The 24889-nt window shown below is 43.5% G+C and overlaps 1 protein-coding gene across 8 annotated transcripts in view; it reads right to left on the reverse strand.

Annotated features, from left to right (window-relative positions):
- Kcnk2 (potassium channel, subfamily K, member 2) overlaps positions 1-24889 on the reverse strand; it is a 194853-nt gene that overhangs the window by 16039 nt on the left and 153925 nt on the right. For all 8 annotated transcript variants that reach the window (XM_006497121.4, NM_001281848.1, XM_006497122.4 and 5 more), the window contains one exon: positions 18919-19058. In XM_006497121.4, the coding sequence (XP_006497184.1) occupies positions 18919-19058 (140 nt within the window). The remainder of the gene's footprint in view (positions 1-18918; positions 19059-24889) is intronic.

The raw sequence follows: 24889 nt of genomic DNA on the forward strand, positions 1-24889 counted from the left end.
AAGAATATGTGACTCAGCAAGTGTTATGAACCCCTGCCACATGAAACAAGTTCAACATCGTGATATGTGTATTGATGTGTCTTCCTGTTTGTGTGTGTGTTTGTGTGTGCACGTGTGCATAGTCTTCATTTTTAAAAGAAGAAGAACACAAAAAGCAATCTATTTTTGAAAGTGTGATTCTATACACCATGCTACCTCATTGCTTACTATGAGAATACATACATAGCCTGGTATACTATGTACACTTTGTAGGTGCTTTAATAAAATAATAAAATGGGTCAAAGCAATGTCCCTGGATTGGAATGGACTTTGTAATGCCGCAGGAAGATTGGCCGATGCTAGCGAGGAGGACATGAACTATACAGAGTCCTGGGCAGAGTGGCGTGAGTGATGAGGTGTTTGCAACCCAGAAACCCACTGGATAGATTGGGGGGAAGAGCCCTGCCCCCACAGAGCTCACCACACCCTGGACCAACAGGCACACAAGATTGTACAAACTGTGGTGAAATAAGATTAAGACAAAAGTAAAGTCAGGCATGGTGGCTCACACCTGAAAGTGCAGTACTTGGGAAATGGAGGCAGGAGGATAGACTTCCATGAGCTCCTTAAAGCAAAGAGAGTTTAGGCTGAATGCCAGAGGTCACTGCTGGTGGCAGAGATGTGGCACCAGACCTGCGATCTCAATGATCCACAGTCAGCAGGGTGACAGGCATTGGCAAGGGTGCTAGAAGCGACTGCTCCACACTAAGAAGGGATAGAACAGATGTGTAAAGGAGCCTGGTGTATCCATAGCTCCAAGAGAAGGACCCGGAGGATCCCTCAGATAAACCTACACGATAAACCGGAGAAAAAACAGAAACCAAAGTATGCAAGAGGACCCAGCATGTAAAAGATTAACTCCAATCTCAGAGCCATGCAGAGAATTTTAAAATACAGAATAACATCTCAGATTAAAAAAAAATTCTTTTTGATTAACACAATGTCATGGGGCTGTGAAGTGGGCCATCTACTATAATTTACTATCACGTTGTGCTAACACTTACTGCATAGAATGGCAAAGTTGGACGCCAGTGACCATGCAGTCCGGTGGTCTGGGAGAAGTGCAGTGGGAAGGGCTGACATCTAGGTGGACAGGACACCCTCCCTTTAGTGTCCCCAGCACACAGAGATAGATTACAGGCCATGAGCTATCAGCATGGGAAACAGAATTCTAAGTAGCATTCTTGTCCTGGTGATTGGGCAGGCTTGACCATGCCCACCCTATGATCCAACACAGTGGCTCTCCAGGGGCAGAATACTTAAATATCAAGTATGTATTTTTCATTTTTTATACTCTACTCTGTGATGGCAAATGATTTTGCTAGATGATATATGGAAGATATTTTTCAAGGAAAAAAAAGACCACCTTTACTCTCTTGAGAGTCATGAGAAACACGGGCTGCTGTTCATTTTTAATATGTGTGCATGGAAAGAGACTATTTTTAAATGCATGGTTGGAAAGGGACTATTATGTCCCAATAAACAGGATGAACTTATGAAATCATCCTTAGAATACTTAGAAGAAGAGTTTTAGACTAAAAATCTCTCAAAGGAAGGTTTTCAATAAATTTGAACAAAACCAACTCTAAAAGCCACAGCATGACATCGATGGACACAGGTATTTTCCAGTCCTGTTTGCACAGTTAGTGCAAATACACTAAAAACTCAGCGTGATGTTAGGAGATGAAATCAAAGGTGCTCTTTCTTCAGTAGAATCTATGTATCTATGGAAGTCTCTGCTTTCTCACATGACAGGCATTAAGTTAAGAATCTAAATAAACAGCCATATACATACACATACTTATACAGCCATATATGTATACATATACACAGACATATACAGCCATATATGTATACACATACACACATATATATACATATACAGCCACATATAGCCTAATGAGGACTTGGCATAGTACTGCCAGACCTAAATCCAAAAATTAACAAAACATATGGATCACACTGCTCTTATTACCAATTTTTTTTTACCAAGAACAACAAAGTTTCTGTATAATGAGAAAGTACCATTAAAATATGTAAAAAAAAAAAACTAGCTCACCACCATTCTTAACATTTATTTCAAGAATAACAAAGTTTCTGTGTTATGAAAAAGTACCATTTAGTTATGTAAAACCTAGCTCATGACCATCTTTTAATATTTATTTTATTTGCATGTATTTTTAAATATCTTTCCTTTTAGGACAGGGATACAGTGATATGCTTATTAATATGCAGATAAATGTGTAGAGGCAAACGGCCAATCCTCTTTTTACCGGTAACATTTCACAGTAAAACCCTGGAAATTACCGGGGAAGAGAAGTGGATTTATGCGAGTTACAGAGCAAAGCCGGCTAATGTTGCAGGATGCTGGAGCGATGGATCAGATGGACTGCAGTGGTGCTGGGGCTCAGGGACCTAAGTGACGGTATGGGGACACGGTGTGAGACAGGAACTTCGATGTGCTGTGGTCATGGCATCAGGAGAATCTGTGACATAGGAGCTAAGGGGGTGAGGAAAAATGGAGGATTTGTCATGAGCGACCAGGTGGATGTTAGGTGGTGTTTCTCAAGCGTTGGAACATCACTGGGTGCTAAGAGAGCAAGACACTGGGTCTCATGGGAGTGCTGCTAAGCTGAGGTGAGGGTGACTGCTTCATCTGTAGTACGTTCCCCTCAGTGGGAATGACTGGAGAAGTACACAACCTCCCCGGGATCCCTCAGCATCCCCTGCATTGTGACCATTGCTTGGGTCGGCACTCCCTTGGATGCTGACATCCTGGGCTAAATCTCTCACAACCCTATCATGTCTCCTTACCATGCTACCTGACACTATGACTACCCTGTTACTTTCTTAGTCACACGGTCGCTTGTGCAGCCATCCCTTCATCCTCCTAACATCCCATACAATTTCCCCTCGGTGTATGATATTCTAATGAGGCACTGTATCTCAGCTCCTGGGATTATTATAGCAACAAGAAGTAACTCATACATCCCCCAATGTCTGGAACCAAAGGTAGGCAGTATCGGGATTGTTTTACATCTGAAAGCCGTCATGTCAGGTGGAGGCTGTGTTCACCATTCATCAGCATGTTGGAAACTGCCCCAGGCAAAGTAGATATGGGTTTTGTTTGTTTTTATCATTGCTGGTTTTGTTTTTGTTCTTGTTTGGTTTGGTTTTCTCTATAGAAGTCACAGGAAAAGTAATTTCTGCTTTCCCAGCTAAACTAGTCTCTGATCAAGCAAGTTACCAGGATAGTGCAGATGCCAACTGCAGAGGCACAGCTGGGACACCTAAGAGTGTGAAAAGCAGGATAGGGTGTGGGGGAGGCGGATGGGGTGCAGGGTGAGGGGTGAGGGGAGAGGGGACTCCACCTACTCTGTGGCTCTCTTGCTGCTGCTTGCAGATGCTAATGCAGTCATCTGCAGTTCTAACTGCACAGTGGCACGCTGAGGAAAGTGGCACGCTGAGGAAAGTGGCACGCTGAGGAAAATGTCCGTACGACCCAGGAAGAAGCACCTTTCCAACTTCTTTTCCAAGGGAGAAATTGCTTCAGGAAATTTCTCTTAAAAGTAAACTTTCCAGGGACTGACGATGGCCCACAGGCTCAGAGCACTGACTGCTCTTTCAGAGGACCCAGGTTCCATTCCCAGAACCCATGGAGAGGCTGAGAGGCAGTCATTCCAGGGGGTCTGGTGCCCTCTTTTGGCCTCTGTAGGCACTGTACACATATAGTACACAGCTATATACAGGGGAAAAAAAACCCTAAGTACTGTAAACAAACAAATAAGGTACACATGCTATTAATACATAGACATAAAGTTAACTCTAGTCATTAAACAGTTGTGATTATATTGTTTAGAATTGTCTTTGTACATGGATGATTTGTGTTTGTACCTTGTACGTTGTTTTTACTACTATCAGGCATATGAATTTAATATAGCTTATGCTTATTATATAGAGTAATATGTAACCTATGTACTATAAGATACAAAACAGTATTAAATATAATTCTATGTTAATGAGACATGCATTATTAAGCAATTATGTACAACTTACTTTATATTATTACACGTAGTGATTTTACATATATAATCTATATTATATTATGCCATATATGTTTATATTTAATATAAATATTATTGTATATTGTGGTTATGTCCTGAGGCACTGACCCAGAGATGTCCTGTCACGATCTTGAATTGGGATGGCGGTCCCTCACACTTTTGTCTTTTTATAAACAAGTAGAAGGCTTTCGAGACAATCGGGAATACAAATGAATAGTAAAAGTGGATATGCACTTTCCAAAACCAGCAATGTCTCCAACCCTGTTTTAATGAGGGAAGTCAGCAGAGAGGGTCTAATAAGGCAGAGTGTTCCTGTACACTGTGCAAGCGCTCCCAGCTGCCGTTCACAGCCAAATATAGCACCAGGGAGACTAGTCCTCAGAAATACTGCCTGCTGCCGAGACCACTCTGTCTGACAAGAGTGGGGCTGTATTCTCATTACCTTGCTGGAGACATGGGAAGAGAAGACAGAGGATAACAGAAGAGGCCATGGGTGAGGGGCGTGCAGGAAGGACCAGCATCCCACCATCCTTGAGTGGGAGTGCACACACCTGAGCCAGGTGTACAGCACTGATTCCACGTCCCAGCTGCTCCTCTGCGCGCTTGAGCACTCAGAGAACAGTGACCTTGATTGTAAGCAGAAACAAAAAAGCAAGAGAGCTCTGAAGCTGTGTCTCCCAATATCTGCAAGGCAGCTGGGCCGACAATCAAGGGCCGTAGCTTGCCCTTGGAGACCAGAGCTGTCCGCAGCCGCCGCCCACACACACTGTATGAAAAGGAAGGATTCTGTCAAGGCAGAAAGGGAGGAGGAGCCCCCGCCCACACTGCCAGGCTCAGCAGACATTTGGTGTTCACACCGTCACGCTACATCTCAGACAACACAACTTGACCTGCTTTTGTGCCCAATGTTGCACAGAGCTGTGTAGCAAGAAGTCTCTGTTATACCTCACTATGGTTATTTTAAGAAGCCTGTGTTGCCGAGAGTGCTTAGGGAGCAAGGAACGCTCTGGAAAGTTAAGGAAAGCAAGAGGGGGCAACATCACACCCACCTCTCTCTCCAGGACTTTGTGGGCACTGTCTCTCCAAGACTGTGAAGACACCATTTCTACTCATCCTAGATTGATGAGAATAAACCCAGCGTCATTCTCTCCTGCAATACACCGCTGCTTAGAGTGGGTGGATTTGATGGGCATTTTACCTGTGTCTGAGTCTGAGATATTCAGGGCTTTAAATAGAGCTCTGGGATGCTTGAGTTACTCCCAAGTTCCTCCTGCGCTAAACCGTTATCTTTTCTGTCAGATGCGTCTGAAAGATGCACGTGTAATTTGCATAACAGAAAACAAAAACTTCCAGAGAGAGAGAACAGAAGAGGGGATTGGAGTCCACATCCCTGTAGACCCCAATCAAACCCCATCAAACTAATAGTTTCTCCAGGAGGCCCCCCCACAGGCATGTGATTGTTTTGTGGTATAGACATAACTGAGCCCTTCAGTAGACACAAGACTACAACGCTATTCATAGGTAACACGTGGTGACAACCAGAACACACTCGAGACAGGTCAAAGGCAAAGGATATAGACACATAAACCCAAACCCAACCCTCTTCTGCCTCCTTACGCCATGTCTAGTCAGAAACAAATGAACTGCAGGAAAAACATAAGTAAACGCAGCCTAGTATTTATAGATAATTATTAATCTGAGACATTATATCCTGGGCCCCTGACACTAAGGTCATTGAAGGTTCCATCTCATCCCAGTCACAATAACTATAACCCAGAAAACAAATGGCATCAAATGCTGGCTGCCAAGCATGGGACGGAAGGAGTCCTTCCACACTGACTGTAGGTGTGGACGTTGCTACAGCTCCTCTGGAAGTCAGGGTAGACATTTCTTTAAAAGCTAAAAACAGGACTATCATACAACCCACTCTTGATCAAACACCCTATGGATATGGTAATACTCCCACAGCAATGTGTACCTGCTACTGCCTTCACAATAGCTGGGAAATGGAGTCAGCCCAGACATCCATCAACTGATTGAATGGATAATAAAATTGAAGAACATGCATACAGTGGAGTTTTGTTGAGGGATAAAGGAAAATGAAATTATGAATTTCCAGGCAAATGGGTGGACCCGGATAATACTGAGTGATGTTACCGAGGATCCAAAAGATAAACATCACATGTCCTTGCATCATATGTAACTCTTAGCCTAGAATTTTTAGATTTCTGTGTTTATCTGGAGGACCTGCAGAGTCCAAAAAGCTAAAGAGGGGCCACTGGGCAGAGGGAAGATGCCTTTGAGTAGGGACGGGAATGGTAGGGGAGAGATGCCGTGAAATGATGTCTTCTGCTCATGATCCGGGTTTTCTACCCATGACCTCATAGCAGCAGTGGGTGTCCACGTCGTATATGTAAGACTGGGCCTATCAACATTCCATCAAGAGCAGAGAGGGTCCCATAAGCTCCTCTCCCCACCCATCCATGAGGAGCCATAAGCAGTTGATGGCTGCTAAGAGAAGAGGCATCTATTCCTCAGTGGTGTAGCGAGAGACAGGTTGCCTTGCTCAAGAAAATGAAATTTCATGCATACTAAAGCAAGCAACACAATTAAATACCGAAAGCCACAAGCAAAGGAGACATGAACCTAGGAGGGGACATTTTGGGAAGAAGAGGGAGTTGAAATGAACTTGTGAAAGAATACATTTAAAACAAACAATCTTGTAGAGAATGTTCTTCTGTTTAAAGCTGATGTAACCATATGTGGTATTTCATAGAAGCGAGAGAGGATACTTTTCAACACAGCGGAGCATCCCTTATCATTCTGTCCCCTGTGTCTGTGAGCATGTCGGCATCAGTCTCTTCTTTTATTCCTAATGCAGGGTCTACTCCGGGGTATTCATCAGCAGATTGTACAGATCTCTTCCCCCTGTAATGCTCTCCTTAAGGGCAATGTTCTATCAGGTCCTCTCTTGACCTGGTCAAATGCTAAGCACAACATGAGCCCTCAAGAACCATCTGATGATCTCAGATTCCCAAAGGTATTGAGAAGTGAGGTCTTCAGTGCACAGAGGACATTTACGAGTAGAGCAGATTCAAGATCCCAGGAACCTGTCCAGAACGAGAAGCCAGAGCCACAGATGCGAGGCGGCAGGAACAGAGCCCTATTCTGTGCTCACAATCCAACTTAACGGCCCGAGCGATTCGCTCTACTTCAATTCAATTTTTATCTTGATGCTTCTATTTTAATAAAACCATCTGTGGGCTTTTGTTTTGTTTGGGTTGTGTCTTTTTTTTTTTTTTTTTTCTTTTTTGACAAGGTCTCACTCAGCAGCCAGGCTGTCCTGGAATTCACTATGTAGCCTTAACTGCCCCTAAACCTAAATTCACTCAAGGCAACCCTCCTGCCTCAGTCACTCTCAGTAGTGAACCTTAAGAAGATAAGTATTAACAACTGGACCCAAACTTGCCAGAGGGTTGGAAGCCAAGACAAAACACAGGTATGAGTGTGGCAATATTGCAAATCGTGGTTGCTATTCTAGCTCTTTTCTTGAGCTAGAGCAATGACAACTAGAAGTCTTCTAGACTGGTCACGAATCATCGCAAATAAGCCCAACCCCCAGGCCTCAAAGGTTCATTTCTGGCTCTTTCTGACACCCAGCAGAGACTCTGTTCCCAGTGGTCACATGGGGACTGGGGACCCGGTTGACACAGTCTCTTTCCCTCTGGGGCGACTGTACCAAGGACAAGTGAGACCTCAGGAGGCTACAGGACCAATTAACTCATCCAATTTGCTCCCATCAGTTCTGCTTACAGTAGCTAGCCAGATCTACTTCTATGACTCACTAGCCACAAGGGAAGCAGATGTGACCCTCAAGTGTCGCTGGGAGGAGAAGGCACTTAAAACTACCTCACTGACAATGGTACCAATGTCTGCCACTTTTACTAAAGAAAGAGGAGGTGTCTCTTTTCTCTGAGCTATTAGATTGCGTGTGCATGCTCCTGGTGTGCACACATGCCTGCACACACAATCATTAATTGGCTCAAATAAAAACAAATCAAATCAAATGTGACCTAGGAGGAGCTAAACTTTCTCACTATAGTTAGGAAGGCACTGGACAGACCATCACACTTTGGTTAAGAAAAGGTAAGCATATAACTTCAGATAAACTACAGAGTGACTTCTACTCTCGGCCTCAAACAACCATACACACTCATTTGGAAAAAAGAATCCTCTCCCTGAGGCATTTGGGATGAAGGATCAGTGAGAGAAGTGTTTGCTGCACAAGCATAATCATGTCTTGTGTTTGATTCCAGCGCTCACATAAAAAGCCAAGAGTGGTGGTGCCTGACCAAGAGAGAGACCGGAGAGCTAGAAACAGAGACTTGTGGATCTTGTTGGCCAGCTAGCCTGCCCAAATACGTGAGCTCCAGAATTAGTGAGAGTCACTGTCCCCCAAGTAAGGTGGAGAGGGATTAAGGAGGATATCAGATATCTTACACACACACACACACACACACACATACACACACACACACACACAAGGCTATGTGTGTATGTATATGAGCATTTCACACACACACACACTCATATACATACACACATAACCGTGTGTGTGTGTGTGTGTGTGTGTGTGTGTGTGTGTGTGTGTGTGTGTGTGTGAAATGCGCTTGGTTTCAGCTCTGAAAACAAGAAAGCACACTACTTTGGGATTTGATGAGAGAGTTCAGACATCATCTTGAAAGGTAAGTTAATAGCGGCCACCCTCCTGAGTGCAAAGCCTTGGAGATTATGGTTTCTATACAGTTACGCAGGATAGATGACACCATGGCATCCTGGTGTCCCAAATCCCTATAACATAATCTCTAAAGCAAATGAGATTGCTTATAAACTGTCTGAAGGCAGAAGCCATCAACATCCTGTTGTGCTTCGTAGGAACCAAGAGGATGAGTCATTCCGGATTTCTATTGGCAGGCAGCAGTCTGAGATGCGGGAAGCAGCTGGGGGAAAGACACTTATCAACCGTGTCTGACCTAACATCTCAAAGAAAGACAAGAAAAGACTAATCTGCAATATTTTTATTTAAGATGGAAATTAAGACACTGTCATTTGCTTCAGCAAATGGGAAGAATTCATATAGATTCTACCTCTGTTGAGACAGCACGACCCAGAAAACACTGTGGATTTAATCCAAGAAAATAATGCAGAAAATAACTTACAGGCTACAGTTAAAGAATACAATGTAAAAACTAGTATTATATTCACAGAGTATCTAACATACTTGAAATGTTATCTCCTTTCCCCTGTGAAGATATTCTAGACTTTGATTTTGTGATGGAGTTCTGCCAGTATATATGAGACCAGTGTTTTCTTGTTTATACTTTGTGATTGCATATGATTTCAGCCACATAAACTGTTGGCATGTAAGCACAGGTCCTAAGAACACAAAACGACAGGATTGGAGCTGTGCACAGAACAGTGTGTGGTGCTACACAGATGGCAGCCATAGAACTTTATGAAAAATTTCAAGATTTGACTTTTATTGTAAAGTGTGCATGTGTGGATACATGTGTTCATGTGTTGTATGTGTGCATGCACGTATGGATGCATGTGTAAGTGTGTGTGTGTGTGCATGTGAGTGTGTGTGTGTTGTAGGCTTCTAGGGGAGGCCAGATGAGGCTGTTAGATCCCCTGGATCTAGAGTTCTAAGCTATCGTGAGTTGTCTGATGTGGGTGATAGAAGCCAAACCCAGACCTTCTGCAGGAGCAGCAAGTAATCTTGAGCCAACTCTCTGCACCATAAAAATCTGATCCCAATAATCTTCAGAACCACGGAGGAAATGGAACAAACCCTTAAGGAAGCATCCCGCTACAGCCCAATCTACTTACAGCATGCTTCTTAAGCCATTAAGGAAGTACTATCACCCCAATTTTATAAGAAAATGGGGACTCCAAGGTATGTATCCTCCTACTTCTAACTCTCAGCTCTGTGGGGTTCAAATCCCATATGCTCTTCAGAAGTCACACAAATTATTAAAGAATCACAATAATTCATTGTGCAGTCAAAGAAAATAAAGTCACTTAGACATTAAACATGCACGGTTGCCTGTCAGTTACTAAAGCCTTTGGGGTTAGCCAGGGTCTCATGTTAGTAGTATTTGCTTTTTATTTTTTATGAATTGACTTTTGTTGAGTATGTATGTAGTATGTGCATGCGTGTGTGTATATGCATGTTCACACGTCTGTAGAGACACATTTGCAGGTGCACATGTATGCACGTGAGTATGGAGGCCAGAAGTTGGCACCAGATGTATCATCATGCACCGTGTTTAATGAGGCTGAGTCTCTGCTGACTCCGCTGGTCTAGCTAGCCAGCCTGCTTGCTCTGTGGATCCCTGTTCTCCGCCTCCACAGTGGTGGGATCACAGAGGGTCGCCACGTCTGCTCCACATTTATGTGGGTCTGGGGATTCGAACTCTGGTCCTCATTCTTGTTCACCAAGCATATCCACTGAGCAGCCCTACTTGACTCTCCTCCTGAAATCCTTATTCACTCAGTACATGCCTCGGAGACCAAGTCTGGGACAATGGTAAACAGAAACTACCCTTGGTACAAGGGGCTGAAGTCAAACATCAGCCACGGACGTGTAGGAAAGCCTAACACTCAGATCTTTGCCCTGTGGGGAGGAGATGGAGCCTTCTCACCACAGATGTGAAGGCCTGCATTTAGGCAGTACATATGGCGGGCACCGCCTGTCTCAGTCCTATCTGTAAGCCTTTAACAAAAATAAGACTATGCTTGATGGACATAGATCCATTCATATAGCACTTCAATAAGGGTCAAAGAAATATTTTTAATGTATACATTTACTAAGTATAAATCTGACTAGTCTTAGGATCATTATATATATATATATATATATATATATATATACATATACACACATACATACATACATACATATAAATCTGACTAGTCTTAGGATCATGATATAGCATGTCTGTAGTCTAACTTCAACTGGTTGTCTTTAACTCAATAGTAGAAAATGTCAAAGGGATTTAAAAACTATGCTAACCTATGTCGTCCTTCCCCTGTAACGTATTAGAAATCAGAGTAAAAACTACAACCTCGAAGACACAACCTGAAGATGGAAACGAGACACGGGGCAGTAAAGGAGGGAGAGAGGGAAAGAGGGAGGCAGAGATAAGAAGAAAAGAAAGAGAGAAAACAAACACCTATGTTAGGCATCTTGTATGAGGAGCCTAGAGGATTGATCACGTTAGGAAATGCTTACTGTGGGGTGGTTTGAATGCAAATGGCCCCCCTAGGCCCATAGGGAATGGCATCAATAGAGGGTGTGGCTTTGTTGGAGTGGGCGTGGCCTTGTTGGAGTGGGCGTGGCCTTGGAGTAGGTGTGGTCTTGTTGAAGAAAGTATGTCACTGTGAGGCAGAGACAGGAGCTTTAAGGTTTCAGAAGCTTAAGGCGGTCTTCCCAATGCCTGTGGATCCAGACGTAGAACTCTCAGCTACCTCTCCTGCACCATGTCTGCCTACATACCACCATGCTTCCCACCATGACAATAATGGACTAAGCTCTGAAACTATAAGCCAGCCCTGATTCAATGTTTTCCGTTATAAGAGTTGCTGTGGTCATGGTGTCTCTTCACAGCAATAGAAACCCTAACTAAGAAACCCACTGTGCTCAGAAAACCCCATGGAATGATGTTTCCACAGCAGTAGCACCCAAGCAGTAGTGGCCCCAGAGGGACATGAGCTACTTTATCAAACTTTCCACGATGTTAGCTTTTCCTAAGATCATCTCCTTCTCCACCGTCTTTAGCTAATGCAATCCTTTGTTTTTATCATCCTCCAAATCTTCACTCCCTGGCCTCTTCCACAGAATCTGCCACCATTAGGTTTTTTATATTAAATTAGATTAATTTTGCTAGCTGAGTCTCCATCTTCAGCTTCAGCTCCTTCAATGACGCTTTTGCCCCGGGGTTCATTTGATCTCTGTGCTTGACACACTGTGCAACTATTAATGAAGACATTTATCTCTACTCACTACCTCTATTGTTATGGGTACCGTTACAATCCCCAAACTCTCCTCCCAGCCAACATTTCCCCCCATATCTAAGCATGCAGACTCACCTTTTTACACTTAATCATTCAAATATATAAGTTATCCACCAATAGATATATGTCAAAGTGGAATTATCATATCCTTCTTATATGTTCATCATTTCTTAATCTTCTGGGCTTTTCTCTATGGTAGGAACCCTGATGAAGTTAGAATCATGGACAGTGTCTTCTGTTTTACTTGTATTTGTCTTGCCTTTTCAGCATTCAAACTAAGAGGTAACCAAAGTCTATTCCTTCCATCCAGGGATACCAAGTATTTTTGGGAATACTTTGATCTCAACCTCACTGTTACAGGAGAATCTTCATTCCACGTCCCCTGAACCAGTTCCTCCCAGCTGAGCTCTCTCGTCTGCCTCTTCAGACCCTCCTTCCTCACTCTCCTCAAAATCATTCACTTCACTTCCCTAAAATCCTTCAGTGTCTCTGGGGGCTTTTAGGATGCAGTCAGAGCTGTTGTAAAATGGGATATCAAATCCTAGTGCGGTAGACATCACTTCTTGTGTGGGCGATATCATTAAACTCCTGTATGGCAAAACTCCCGGGTCTCAAGCCAGGTATCTTCTTTAGTTGCCTATTTTTGGGCCTCACAAAGAGCCCCGAAGTTATTTTACTGAAAGGGTCCCTGCCACCCTGAGCATACTGCAGAGGTCAATGGTGCCACTATGTGTCCAGAGGAAGAAATGTCCCTCCAACCCCTGTCACACACACACAGTCCAGGCACACTTTATGATCCTGAGGCCAAGCCTTTCAGGGGCCCAGAACACTATAGCCCCCAGAAGCTGGTTATAGTGGAAGTCTCAAATCCACACAATAGTTTTAGAGACATACAAAACAGTATTTGCAAAAACTATTGCTAAGCCCTCCATTCATAGTGGCTCTCTTCTGCAAGACCTGACAGGGCTGTCATTCCAAGTGGGGACACAGCTGCTGCACACCTCACAGGGACTGCCATCCAGAGTATATACAAAAATCACAGCTTTCACACTCAGATGTAAACAGTAAGCACTTAAGCAATGCCTAGATCATGACTCACTCTTCTCTACTTGGTTTCTAAGCAAGGACAGATTTTATCTTCTGAGTGTTGTGAGCATATTTACTGTTAATATACCTGCCTTGGGTATCAGTAATATTATATTATGCCCTGTAGTAGAAATAATCTTCATTTCCTAAATGGAAGTATGTACATCTCAAAGAAGAGGGTATGTGGGTTAATATGGCAGATAATTAGTCCTATTAATGTTTACCGTTAAACACTATCTGCTTCCTATCGAAACTTTAAAAATGAAAAAAGAAAGCAAGCACTTTTCAGACATCCAAATGTCTCCAACAAATGTGTTTGAGCTTGTTAGTGCCTTCCTTGAGAAAGGCAGAGCAACTAGAGTTATGTGTGTTGCTTCTGGATCACTGTCATATTCTTCCGACCCGCCGCTTCCTCCTTAAGCACTTCAGATGGGTCCTTATCCCAACACGCTCACGCTGTGATGCATGCTGTGGCAAAATGACAGTTTTCTTTACTTCCAAACATCTTAATTCCATGAAAACAACTCTCTGGTGCAAACAGCATATGGTTTAACGTTTTAAATGACATAAACCTTCACATGGTTATCTATATATGTTCATAGTTTACCAATATGGCTCAGCCATATTTTGAAATATCAATATAACGCTGGGATTTGTTGAACACAATCTGCTCATTCTAGCTGAGTGATGTGTGAGTCTCAGTATTATCCCTTGGGTGTCTGAGTCCACACTTCTGCTTTGCTGTGGTCATACTCACCTGGAGATATTTCAAAGTTTAAATTATCTATTATTTCTCACTTCGGCATCACTTGATTTATTAAATACACAGCTCCTGGTGCCCAAAGTAGTTTCCCAGTGCCTTCTTCCCCTCCCCCACTTCCTGTGATAAATTTGTGACCCTTTTCTGCATTTCCCTGAATTACATCAGGAATCAGAAAATGTGCGTTTGCTCAGGTGAAAATTCATTTTCCATGGGTTTAACTTAATCTGCCATGGCTTACACAGTCTCTGGCCACAACCTTCCTCAAGTGACTCTTTACAGATGCTGTCTCCAGAAAGCACGTGCCACTCAGAACATTGGGTAGCAGTCCAAAGATCTGTGGTAAGGGGTAAGGGGAACTTGCCTTCTCCCTTTAACTTTTCCCATGGTGAATTAGCATGAAAACATACTCATACTTTCAGCTGAGAGCCATGGAAATCCTTCATAAGTGGGCACATGACCTAACTGTCCACACATAACTCGTTTAGTAAAAACATAAATTTATTTGAAAAGACAGAGTCACAGCCTCTACTCTATCCTCCATAAATTCCAATGCAGAAGACAACCGCTCAAGGCTACTGGATCTGGAGAGAGGGCTTTCCAAAAGTGATTAAGAGGGTAAAAAAGAGAAAGGACTGATGTGCAAGTCCACTAACGCTGGTGTTCTTACAATAGAGAGAAGAGATACTGGCCTGGCTCTCTCTGTGAGTGAACACTGAGAAAAGGCCAAGTGAGGATACAGGGAAAAGAAGACATGCAAGCCAGGGAGAGGGGTCTCACCACTGACCACCTGCCAGCATCTTCTTAGAGTTAATGGCTTTCAGAGCAGTGAGGAAATAGGGGTCTTACTGCACTTTGTACTAATATCCCCCAACACAACTATAGTCGAGGTGCCACTACCCTGGAGAAATGACATGGTGCCAGTCAGCTTGTACCACTGCAAGACTCCAGGATAAAGTCTTCAAACTTAAACACATACCCTACAGCAATTTCACTGATTATATAAAGATATAAAATCCCCTCTCCCTACATTATACCCCAGTGGCATGTAAATCTTTTGTCCGTGATCATGGTAGTATTAATGTATACATGTATTTAAGTAACATCAACATATGTTTGTCACGCAATAATATTTTCCTGACTGTCAAAGTTCAAGCTTCACGAAATGAATGCACGTGAACGTTCACATGTGCCAGCACTTCGATACAGTCGAAAGTACTTTTAGATGAACAGCTGAATTATTTTCTTTTTAACTGTTATACAAAATGTTTCATTACTACGGCTTCTTATCCCTGAGAATTTCAAGATTCAGAAAAGTATGCATGAAGTTAGAATAAACATCTCCCTCCTCCCCAGTCCCTACCTCACACACTACACACCCAACAATTAGGTGCATCCGTTCAGGTCCCACTGAAAAGAGAACTCTGACCCAATTTAATGTATTGACCACCCTGTCTTGCTGATTTTCTCATAATAAAAAGATTTTTGGCTTGTGATATAACTGAGACAGAGACAAATATACCTACACTAAATACATGAAACCTAACTGGCCTGTATGGTAGCCATGGACGTAGCATGGGGTAACTCATACTCTTGCTTGTTCCCATAAGCACCCTAGGTATCAATAAAAAGTGTATGACTTGGGGCTGGAGAGATGGCTCAGCGGGTAAGAGCACTGACTGCTCTTCTAGAGATACTGAGTTCAACTCCCAGCAACCACATGGTGGCTCACAGATCTCTGTAATGGGACCTGTACTGGCTAGTTTTGTGTCAACTTGACACAGCTGGGGTTATCACAGAGAAAGGAGCTTCAGTTGAGGAAATGCCTCCATGAGATCCAACTCTAAGGCATTTTCTCAATTAGTGATCAAGGGGGAAAGGCCCCTTGTGGGTGGGACCATCTCTGGGCTGGTAGTCTTGGGTTCTATAAGAGAGCAGGCTGAGCAAGCCAGGGGAGGCAAGCCAGTAAAGAACATGCCTCCATGGCCTCTTTATCGGCTCCTGCTTTCTGACCTGCTTGAGTTCCAGTCTTGACTTCCTTGGTGATGAACAGCAGTATGGAAGTGTAAGCCGAATAAACCCTTTCCTCCCCAACTTGCTTCTTGGTCACAATGTTTGTGCAGGAATAGAAACCCTAACTAAGACAAATTGGTACCAGAAGTGGGGTATTCCTGTGACAACCTGACCATGTTTTGGGGAGGTCTGTGGAAGGACTTTGGAACTTTGGGCTTGAAGATCCATTCGTTGTTAAGAGCTCTGTCAGATGTTTTGTAGGAGCTTGGAAGATAATGTTGAGAACAGTGCAGAAAATGGAGGCCTGACTTGTGAAATTTCAGAGGGAAAATTAAAGACTCTTTTCAGGGCCATTGCTGTTTTGATTGTGAAGATTCTGTAGTTCTGGTTAGCTGTGGCTGAAGAATCAGCTGTGATTAACAAGATACCAGAACTACTAAAGCAAAAACTTTGCATTACTGGGACTATTGATGCTGGTTCGCTGGAGCTAAGAAATTAGCGGTGATTAAGAAGAGACCAGCATCATTGAGGTGACATCTTCTGGGAAGTGTTTTCTGAGAGCAAAGTGGCTGTGTTCCAGATATAGCCAAAGTTGTACCTTGTGCTGTGGCTGGACTTGGTAGTGTGTAAGGGTCACCCAGGTGGTACTGGTTTTGAAGGCATGAAGGAGTTGAGCAGAGCAGCTGAGGCTTGGCACTGTGAGAGGCCATGGAAGGCCATTGGTGAAAGTGCAGCCTCAGTTGCAATTGATGGCCCAGGACTGAAGGGGTCATGCAGTGTTTTGGAGATGCCAGTACCATGAGATGACCACCAAGAGCAGCAGCAGCAGTGGAGTACAGACATCTGGAGCCTAGAGGATGGTGTGTGTGCTACAAAGGGCATGGCTGGAGAAGTGACCCAAGCCCTTGGAGGAGCCCAGAAGATCGTAAGTTGGATCCCAGACATTGGACAGTTGGAGATTGACTTTTGCTTTTGATTGTGACTGTGCCCTGATATTTTCCCTCTTGAAGGAAGAAACTGTTTTAGTGGAGCCCACAGTTAAGAGACTTTTAATTGTAAAAAGACTTTGGATTTTAAAAGAGATGGATATTTTAAAGAAATTGAAATTTTAAGAATATGTAAAGACTGTGGGATGTTAAAAGTTATTTAGATTTTGGGGATGAATGAGAATGTAAGGGTTGAGGCTTACTAGTGATTTTTTGTGTGTCAAGTTGACAAGGGGTCAATTGTACTGGCTAGTTTTGTGTCAACTTGACACAGCTGGGGTTATCACAGAGAAAGGAGCTTCAGTTGAGGAAATGCCTCCATGAGATCCAACTCTAAGGCATTTTCTCAATTAGTGATCAAGGGGGAAAGGCCCCTTGTGGGTGGGACCATCTCTGGGCTGGTAGTCTTGGGTTCTATAAGAAAGCAGGCTGAGCAAGCCAGGGGAGGCAAGCCAGTAAAGAACATCCCTCCATGGCCTCTTTATCGGCTCCTGCTTTCTGACCTGCTTGAGTTCCAGTCTTGACTTCCTTGGTGATGAACAGCAGTATGGAAGTGTAAGCCGAATAAACCCTTTCCTCCCCAAGTTGCTTCTTGGTCACAATGTTTGTGCAGGAATAGAAACCCTAACTAAGACAGGACCCAATGACCTCTTCTGGTGTGTCTGAAGACAGATACAGTATATTCATATACATTAAATAAATAAATAAATAAATAAATCTTTAAAAACAAAATCAACATCAACAACAAAACTGTATGACTTAACATGTTTCAAAAACAATAAGACTAAATTTGTAGGAAGAAATCAAATTCACTACTTCTTATCTTATTCTCTTTCTTTTTGAAGAGGTGTTTAAAGAAGGTATGTTTATAGCAAGCAATGATTCAACACTGGTGTGTTCTGACCTATGAATAGCAGGTAATGAAACAAACAGGATTATGAGTGCCATGGAGCAAACCAGACAGACCTGTGATTCCCCTAAACAACTAGCAAAGTTGACAAGTCTCTCTCTCTCTCTCTCTCTCTCTCTCTCTCTCTCTCTCACACACACACACACACACACACACACACACACACACACACACACACACTGTCACTCTCCAACCAATAGTATTTCTGGAGATATAAATACAACATCAAAACTGAATATTCAAGGAATAAAATTTCTGTATCAACACTTCCATTTTAAAATTCCTAAAATTTCATGTATCAAAATTCTCAAGATCATTACTATGGGTTTTTTTGGTATTAAATATGTAAAATTCTGAATACTTGGAAGTTTTGTAGCAAAGAGCCACAGCACACAGCCTTCCAGTGCATATGTGTAGGTTCGGGTGTGAACATGTGCATTCATACAGACAAAATAGAATAAATCACTAATATAAACAGTCATCACTCCAGTGTCTGATTCGTTCTGTCTCAGCACCCTTCTCATTCGCTGCTAATAAGAACTTAAATCGTGTAACATTTAGGCAATTCCTCGTAAAGTTGGACCTGAGTTTAATTTATCAACAATTCCATCTCTAGAAATTTATTCAAAAATAATTCTAAAAAATCTGTTTACAGACACTTAAAAAACATTCATTATTTGTTCTATGATACACTGATACACTTTCCCCCCACTGCTGTGCATTGAACTTAGGTCTTTATATATGCTGGGCAAGTGTTCTACCATGGCGGTATATTCTGGCCTCAAATGTTTTCTTTTCTTTCTGTTATAGAACAGACCTCACTTTGTGCCATTCAACAAAAAACCTGCAACCTACAACTCCTACACTTTTCTTACTTCATTGTATACTAGCATTAATATTAAGAGTTTAAACTTCTAAAAACTTTTAAAAAGAACATCAAACCAACCCTTTACTGGATGCTGTTCTGTGCACCCTCACCCTCACCTCTTCCTTCGTCTTCTTAGAGATCACCCGTAGCCAGTCCCCAATCATGCTCAGAACAGCTGCAAAGTAGGCCAGCCCAACGAGGATCCAGAACCACACCACAGGCTTGTAGAAGTCCAGATATTCAATGTCTGATCCACCTGCAAAAGGAAAGGTATTAATTGTATGTAGTCCCAAGAGTCAATAACTGAGATCCACAACACACTTGCTGGTGAGCTATGACTCAAGGGCAGAAATCTCTCAGCCTCTCCACAGACCCAGGCTCTTCCTTCACACCGAATTTCTCATTTTCTCTTACAGAATTCTCAGGTTTCCAAGGACAAGTTCAATAGGTGAGGATACACCCTTACCTTTCCAGATCACGTGGTTATCTGGGTTTCCTGTTTCTTTTGTCATTTATGACCTTTTTGTCCCTTGGGACTCAACCGCACCATCCCCTTTAACAACATATGAATCAGAGACCACACTTCCACTTTCAGAGGACTGTGTCCATCAGCCCATGCTGATCCACCTGTGCCACCCCATGGGTCTGCCAAACTGAACAGGAAGTGGGTGACTCTGGGCAGGAAGTGGGTGACTCTGGGCAGGAAGTGGGTGACTCTGGGAAGGAAGTGGTTGACTCTGGGCAGGAAGTGGGTGACTCTGGGCAGGAAGTGGGTGACTCTGGGCAGGAAGTGGGTGACTCTGGGCAGGAAGTGGGTGACTCTGGGCAGGAAGTGGGTGACTCTGGGCAGGAAGTGGGTGACTCTGGGCAGGAAGTGGGTGACTCTGGGCAGGAAGTGGGTGACCCTGTACGACTATTATTTTCAGGTCAAAAGTAGGATGATCTGATACCAAGCTTGAGGCAGAGCAACTATGGGTTAGCAGAGAAAGGATGGTCTATACCTGCAATGCCACCACCATCTTCTCCGAGGAAGTTCCATGATGTCATAAGCTTAAGCCCAACATCTCCAGAAAGAATAAGTAATGGAGCTCTTTTTCTTTGTTGTTGTTGTTAATGACTGACATTGTACTGTGGGAGTCTGCTGTGTGTATTTTCACATGCCCCCCTATTCAGCGCACACAGTAAAAGAGGTAGTTATAAAGTGGCAAACACTGAAACTCTAACCTATTAACCCAAACAAGTAGTCAAGGCCATATCTCCATATCTTAAGGAACCCAACTTTGACCTAAGAAATCCTCACATTCAGACTGGAGAGATGCCTTGGTGTATAGAGTGCTTGTCACTGAGTTCAGATCAGAACCAATATAAAGGCCAGATGTGCAGCTCACCTATGGCACTACAGGGCTCCTAACCCAGAGATGGGCCATGGAGACCAGAACACTCAGATGCTCCTGGGCCAGCTAGCCTGGAGTGTGCACACCCCCATACATGTATGGGCACATGCACACATGCACACACATGCAACTTGAACAGGAAGAAAGCCTCACGTAGAGAGTTGCTATAGCTGAGAGTGTGGAATAGCAGAGCAGATGCTATATAACTCTGTGGAAGAACACAGAGGAAGGGAGAAGGCAAGAAGGCAAAGGGAACTTTTAGGCGATATGTATCAAGGCACTATGAAAAGACACACTTTCTTTAGAGGATCAGCCAGCATATGGATGCCTACAGGAGTGTGGTCAGGGCCAAGTGAGGAGCCTAGGAAGAACAGGCTATATAGAATCATAAAGACTGGATCCTAACAGCAGGAACATGGTTATAGTTAAAGGGGAGATGACCTGTGTTCATGGTTGACTGCATGATCAAAAGGATCGTAGTGGCTCAGGGGGAAGGGAGATGGGAGGCCCCTGGAGATGCTCTGATTTGGGAGCGGCTAAGAAATTGCTATGTTGAATGAGGGCAGGCATGAGAGAAAAGGCATGGAAGAATGGAGCAGGGGACAATGATGACAGGATTGTTTCTGATGGCCTCAGTCCCTTACTTGGGAGATGGTGAAAGGACATTGACTAAAACCAGCACAGATACTTTAAGTTGGGACTTTTCAGGCTAAGGATGGTTAAAGACCCCTATTTGACTTCACCCCTAAGATTTCTGACATGCAGGCCTAATACACTGTGGGGCAGAGCAGAGCAGAGGGCAAGCATCATAGGGCTCACTGAATAGACCCTGGGGCTGTGCACAAATCCAACCCCTGGCTAGGAGAAACAAGTGCACACTACATTCAAATATAAAATACTAATGGAATGTTTCCCTAAGCAAATCAGACTCTGGAGGCCACACAAAGACTTCTGAATGTTCAAGGAACAAGCTAGAGGGGGGCTCTAGCAGGTAAGCGTTGTGAGTGGACACATAGTCTGAGGACAGCCTGGAGTGCACAGTGAGATGCCTTCTAAGGGAGGCCCACTGGCAAATTCCATTTGTCCAGTGTTTCCATTTCACTGAAATCAAATGACTTCCTTCCTAGTACTTTCTGTTTTCACACCAGAAAGAAGAAGAACCAGGAAAAACAAAAAAACAAAAAAACAAAAAACAAAGCCCACCTTCATCCAAATGTTTAGGGCTCACCTAACACGTAAGCTCCCAGAGTCACTGATTATAGAACAGCCCACACACATGATAAAGATGACATTTTACACATTTCTTATAGGCAGGATGTTACAGTTGGAAGGGTTAGCCTAATCACCAAAAGGCCCATATTTGGGTAAAACATTTAACCCAGAAGTTTTAGAGATTCTAGCCATGGAAAAAAGTTTTTTTTCACAGTCTTAATTACCACTCTTAAAATGAAATACTGGCAGCTGGATGGTCTAAGAAGAAAAACACCAAGAAAGAAGTCATTGTCAGACAACTATTCACCCTATTCACTTTCCCAAACCTAAGGCTTATAAATCAATTTGTTCATTAATCAGCTCACAGGATGCAAAAATCTTCCCTCTGTTAATGTATCTGTAATATTAAGATAGCTTGATTTAAAGGGGGAGATTTTAAAATGAAAAAACGATTTTAATCTTTTCTTATTTTTAATTGTATGTATGTGAGTATAGGCACACACACACACACACACACACACGTGTGTGTGTGTGTGTTTGTACATGTGTACATGTGTGCAGGTGCCTGCTGAGGTCAGAAGGGGATATCCAGTACCCTAGAGATGAGGCTAACAGCACCTGTGAGCTGATGTAGGTGCTAGCATCCAAACTCAGTTCTCTTCAAGAATAGCAAGTGCTCTGAACCACAGGAAATGCTTTTAAAAAAAAATCCTTGAGTGTCAGGAGTGTTAATTTTCTCCCTATTGTTTAGAACTGTGTCCAGCTGTCTCTCATTAATTAAGTGAAGTAGCTGGGAGTGGCAGCTTGCACCCGAATCTAGCACGTGGGACGCTGAGCTAGAAGGACTGGGAACATCAGAGCGGCTTAGAGGACCAGAGAGAGGCCATCTAAAAATCATAAAGGATCAAAGGGTGCAGAGTGACTTCTCTGTCTTAGACAGAAAGCCCACACCTTGTCTGTTGCCACATCTACCGGTTTCTTTTCTTCCTCTCACTGTTCATGTTGTGGACTGCAGGATGCTGTATTCTACACCCTCCCTCCCCTTTTATGTATCCCCTTCCCCTCCTGTGCACATAAGCTCTTTCCATTTTAGGAGCTTTTATATGAGAACATTATATGAAAATGTACAGATAGCAATAAAAATACCAAAGAGGGTGGAGGCAGACAGCTTCAGGAACCTCCTCAACTTTTTCAAATAGTCTAAGCATTCTGAGTCTGTATTGGGATGTGTGATGGCTTCCTTTTCCTCTTTCCTTCTTCTCTTCCTCTTCCTCCTCCTCCCCCCACCCCTCCTTGACATTTGCAAGACTCACACTCTGCCAGAGCTTAATCCAATATAGCAGATTAAACTACTAAAAATATAACTCTGGAAGGTTCAAGCTGTTCACAATGCTAGGAAATGATTCTCTCCTCAAAGTGGGTTCCCTAAGTGGCTGGGAACCTCCCCTATATCAATCACTGAGAGAACCTGCCTGCCTGCTCCCTGAGAGTCATGGCAGGAAGAGGATGGACAATAGCTTATGGGGAGACTTTCTGACTCTGGATGCCCTACATTGCTCAGTCAATATGCTCATTTCAACTCACTTATAGAATATTCAAAAATCCTCCTGGGGGAGGTGAGTGAGAACTTAGCCTAACAGATTAACCCCCATGACTAGCACCACCCCACCCTAAAGGACTACAGGTGGTTCCCGGAAAGCCATCCTACCCTAAAGCTCTGTAGGTGAAGGAGCTGAGGCTCCTGTATTTGGGCATCAATGGGGCCTTAGGTATAATTTAGCTTTATCTCCATCTGCTTTTTCAGAAATAAAGTTGATGATTCAAGTGCCACCCAGTTCAATCTGCCCAGAATTCAAGAGAGACAGCCAGATCCATGCGGCTTGTCTGAAATCCTAGTGACTTTAAATAGAGATGTAAGGGCATGGAAAATGAACCGTAGCACGTCACAAATGGACAGGAGCCACAGAGCTCACCTGCAAACCCAGTCTTGTGTTGCTCTGAAGTGTGGCTCCTCCTTCCACAGGATGGAGTTGTCCTTCACCCATATGCTCAGCTCCTAACTGTCGCTACCCTGCACCTTACACCATCCAGCTGTCCTGCAGCCCGGTGTTGAGAGGGTACTCTCCACACAGGATGCCAGCACAAACCAAGGTCCAACCTGGGGAGCCAGTGCGCTTACTGGTCCTACTTATACATCATGAGTGAAGGGTTACATATGAAAGCACAGAGATCCTCAAGTAGCCATGATACCCAAAACCTCTCACCCCAGCCTGGATGAAGACAATTAGCTGCATGGATGGAGTTCCTTCCCCAGTCTGCATACTCCAGCACCTCCTGAGATGATGAGTAAGGGTATAATCAGGAAAGAATGACATACAACTGGCCAGGAGGTACTGAAGGGAGCGGCCTGAATTGAATGGCCCTTCCATCTACTCCTTCTAAGATGGAACATCAACGTTCAACAAGCCAGACCTTTGGGGCTCTCTCACAAGTAGTGGGAGCCATTCTAACAAAGGTGGTGGCTGTTCTACTTGCAGGACAGTGAGCTATGACACACTCGTAGCAGGAACGTAAGTGGGAGAGGGAGAGGGAGACTAGGAGCATTTACAGCATCAATCCCACTCAAGACAGTGAATCCTTTGTGACCTAATGACCCATAAAGACATCACTTCTTAGTGCCATTAAAGGAGAAATGTAAGATTAGGAGGGGACAATACTCAGAGGACAGGGTCAACAAAACTGCTCCACCCCCATGGTATGGAAGATGCTTAGTTACCGTGAGAGTCATCCAGCCAGGCCTGACAAGCATCCCCTTTGGCTCAAGGTAGCCCTGTGGATCTGAAGACGAGGCCCTCTATTTACCTCCTGACTCAAGTGGTTTCCAGAAGGTGGTGATATTCTGTTCCACAGACCATGAGATTGGGATCAGGCAAGTGTTTTGCATAACTACCACTATAGAGCTGTGTGTGTGTGTGTGTGTGTGTGTGTGTGTGTGTGTGTGGGTGAGTGTGTGTGTGTGTGTGTGTGTGTTTGTGTGTGCATGTGTGTGTGTGTGAGATTTTTTTCATGCTAAAGTAATTTTAAAAAATAAGAATGTGAGAACATAACACACCTTCCCCTTAATTTTCTTGACCTGTGGATTTTCTTCTTCTGAATCACAAAATATTAATGATAAAAACCTCACATACCCTGGTTTGAAAGCACAGTCATTCTTGATTCAGATCATCAATTCCAGGACCATCCTCCCATCTTCTAAAGCCATATATGTGTGTTATAGAACAGAAACACAGTGACACTCTAAAGAAACCCGAGTTTCAGCTTCACATTGCTATAACAAGATACACAGAGCGAGCGTGAAACAACCAAAACCAGTTCACTCAGCCCATGACTCTGGAAGTTCCAATTTGGGGTCCGGTGACCTCATTGATTTGACTCTGGTGAGGAACACTGAGGAGCAATCATGACAAGAGTGTGTTATGGG

This window comes from Mus musculus, chromosome 1 (genome assembly GCF_000001635.26).
Source record: "Mus musculus strain C57BL/6J chromosome 1, GRCm38.p6 C57BL/6J".
NCBI lineage: Eukaryota > Metazoa > Chordata > Mammalia > Rodentia > Muridae > Mus > Mus musculus.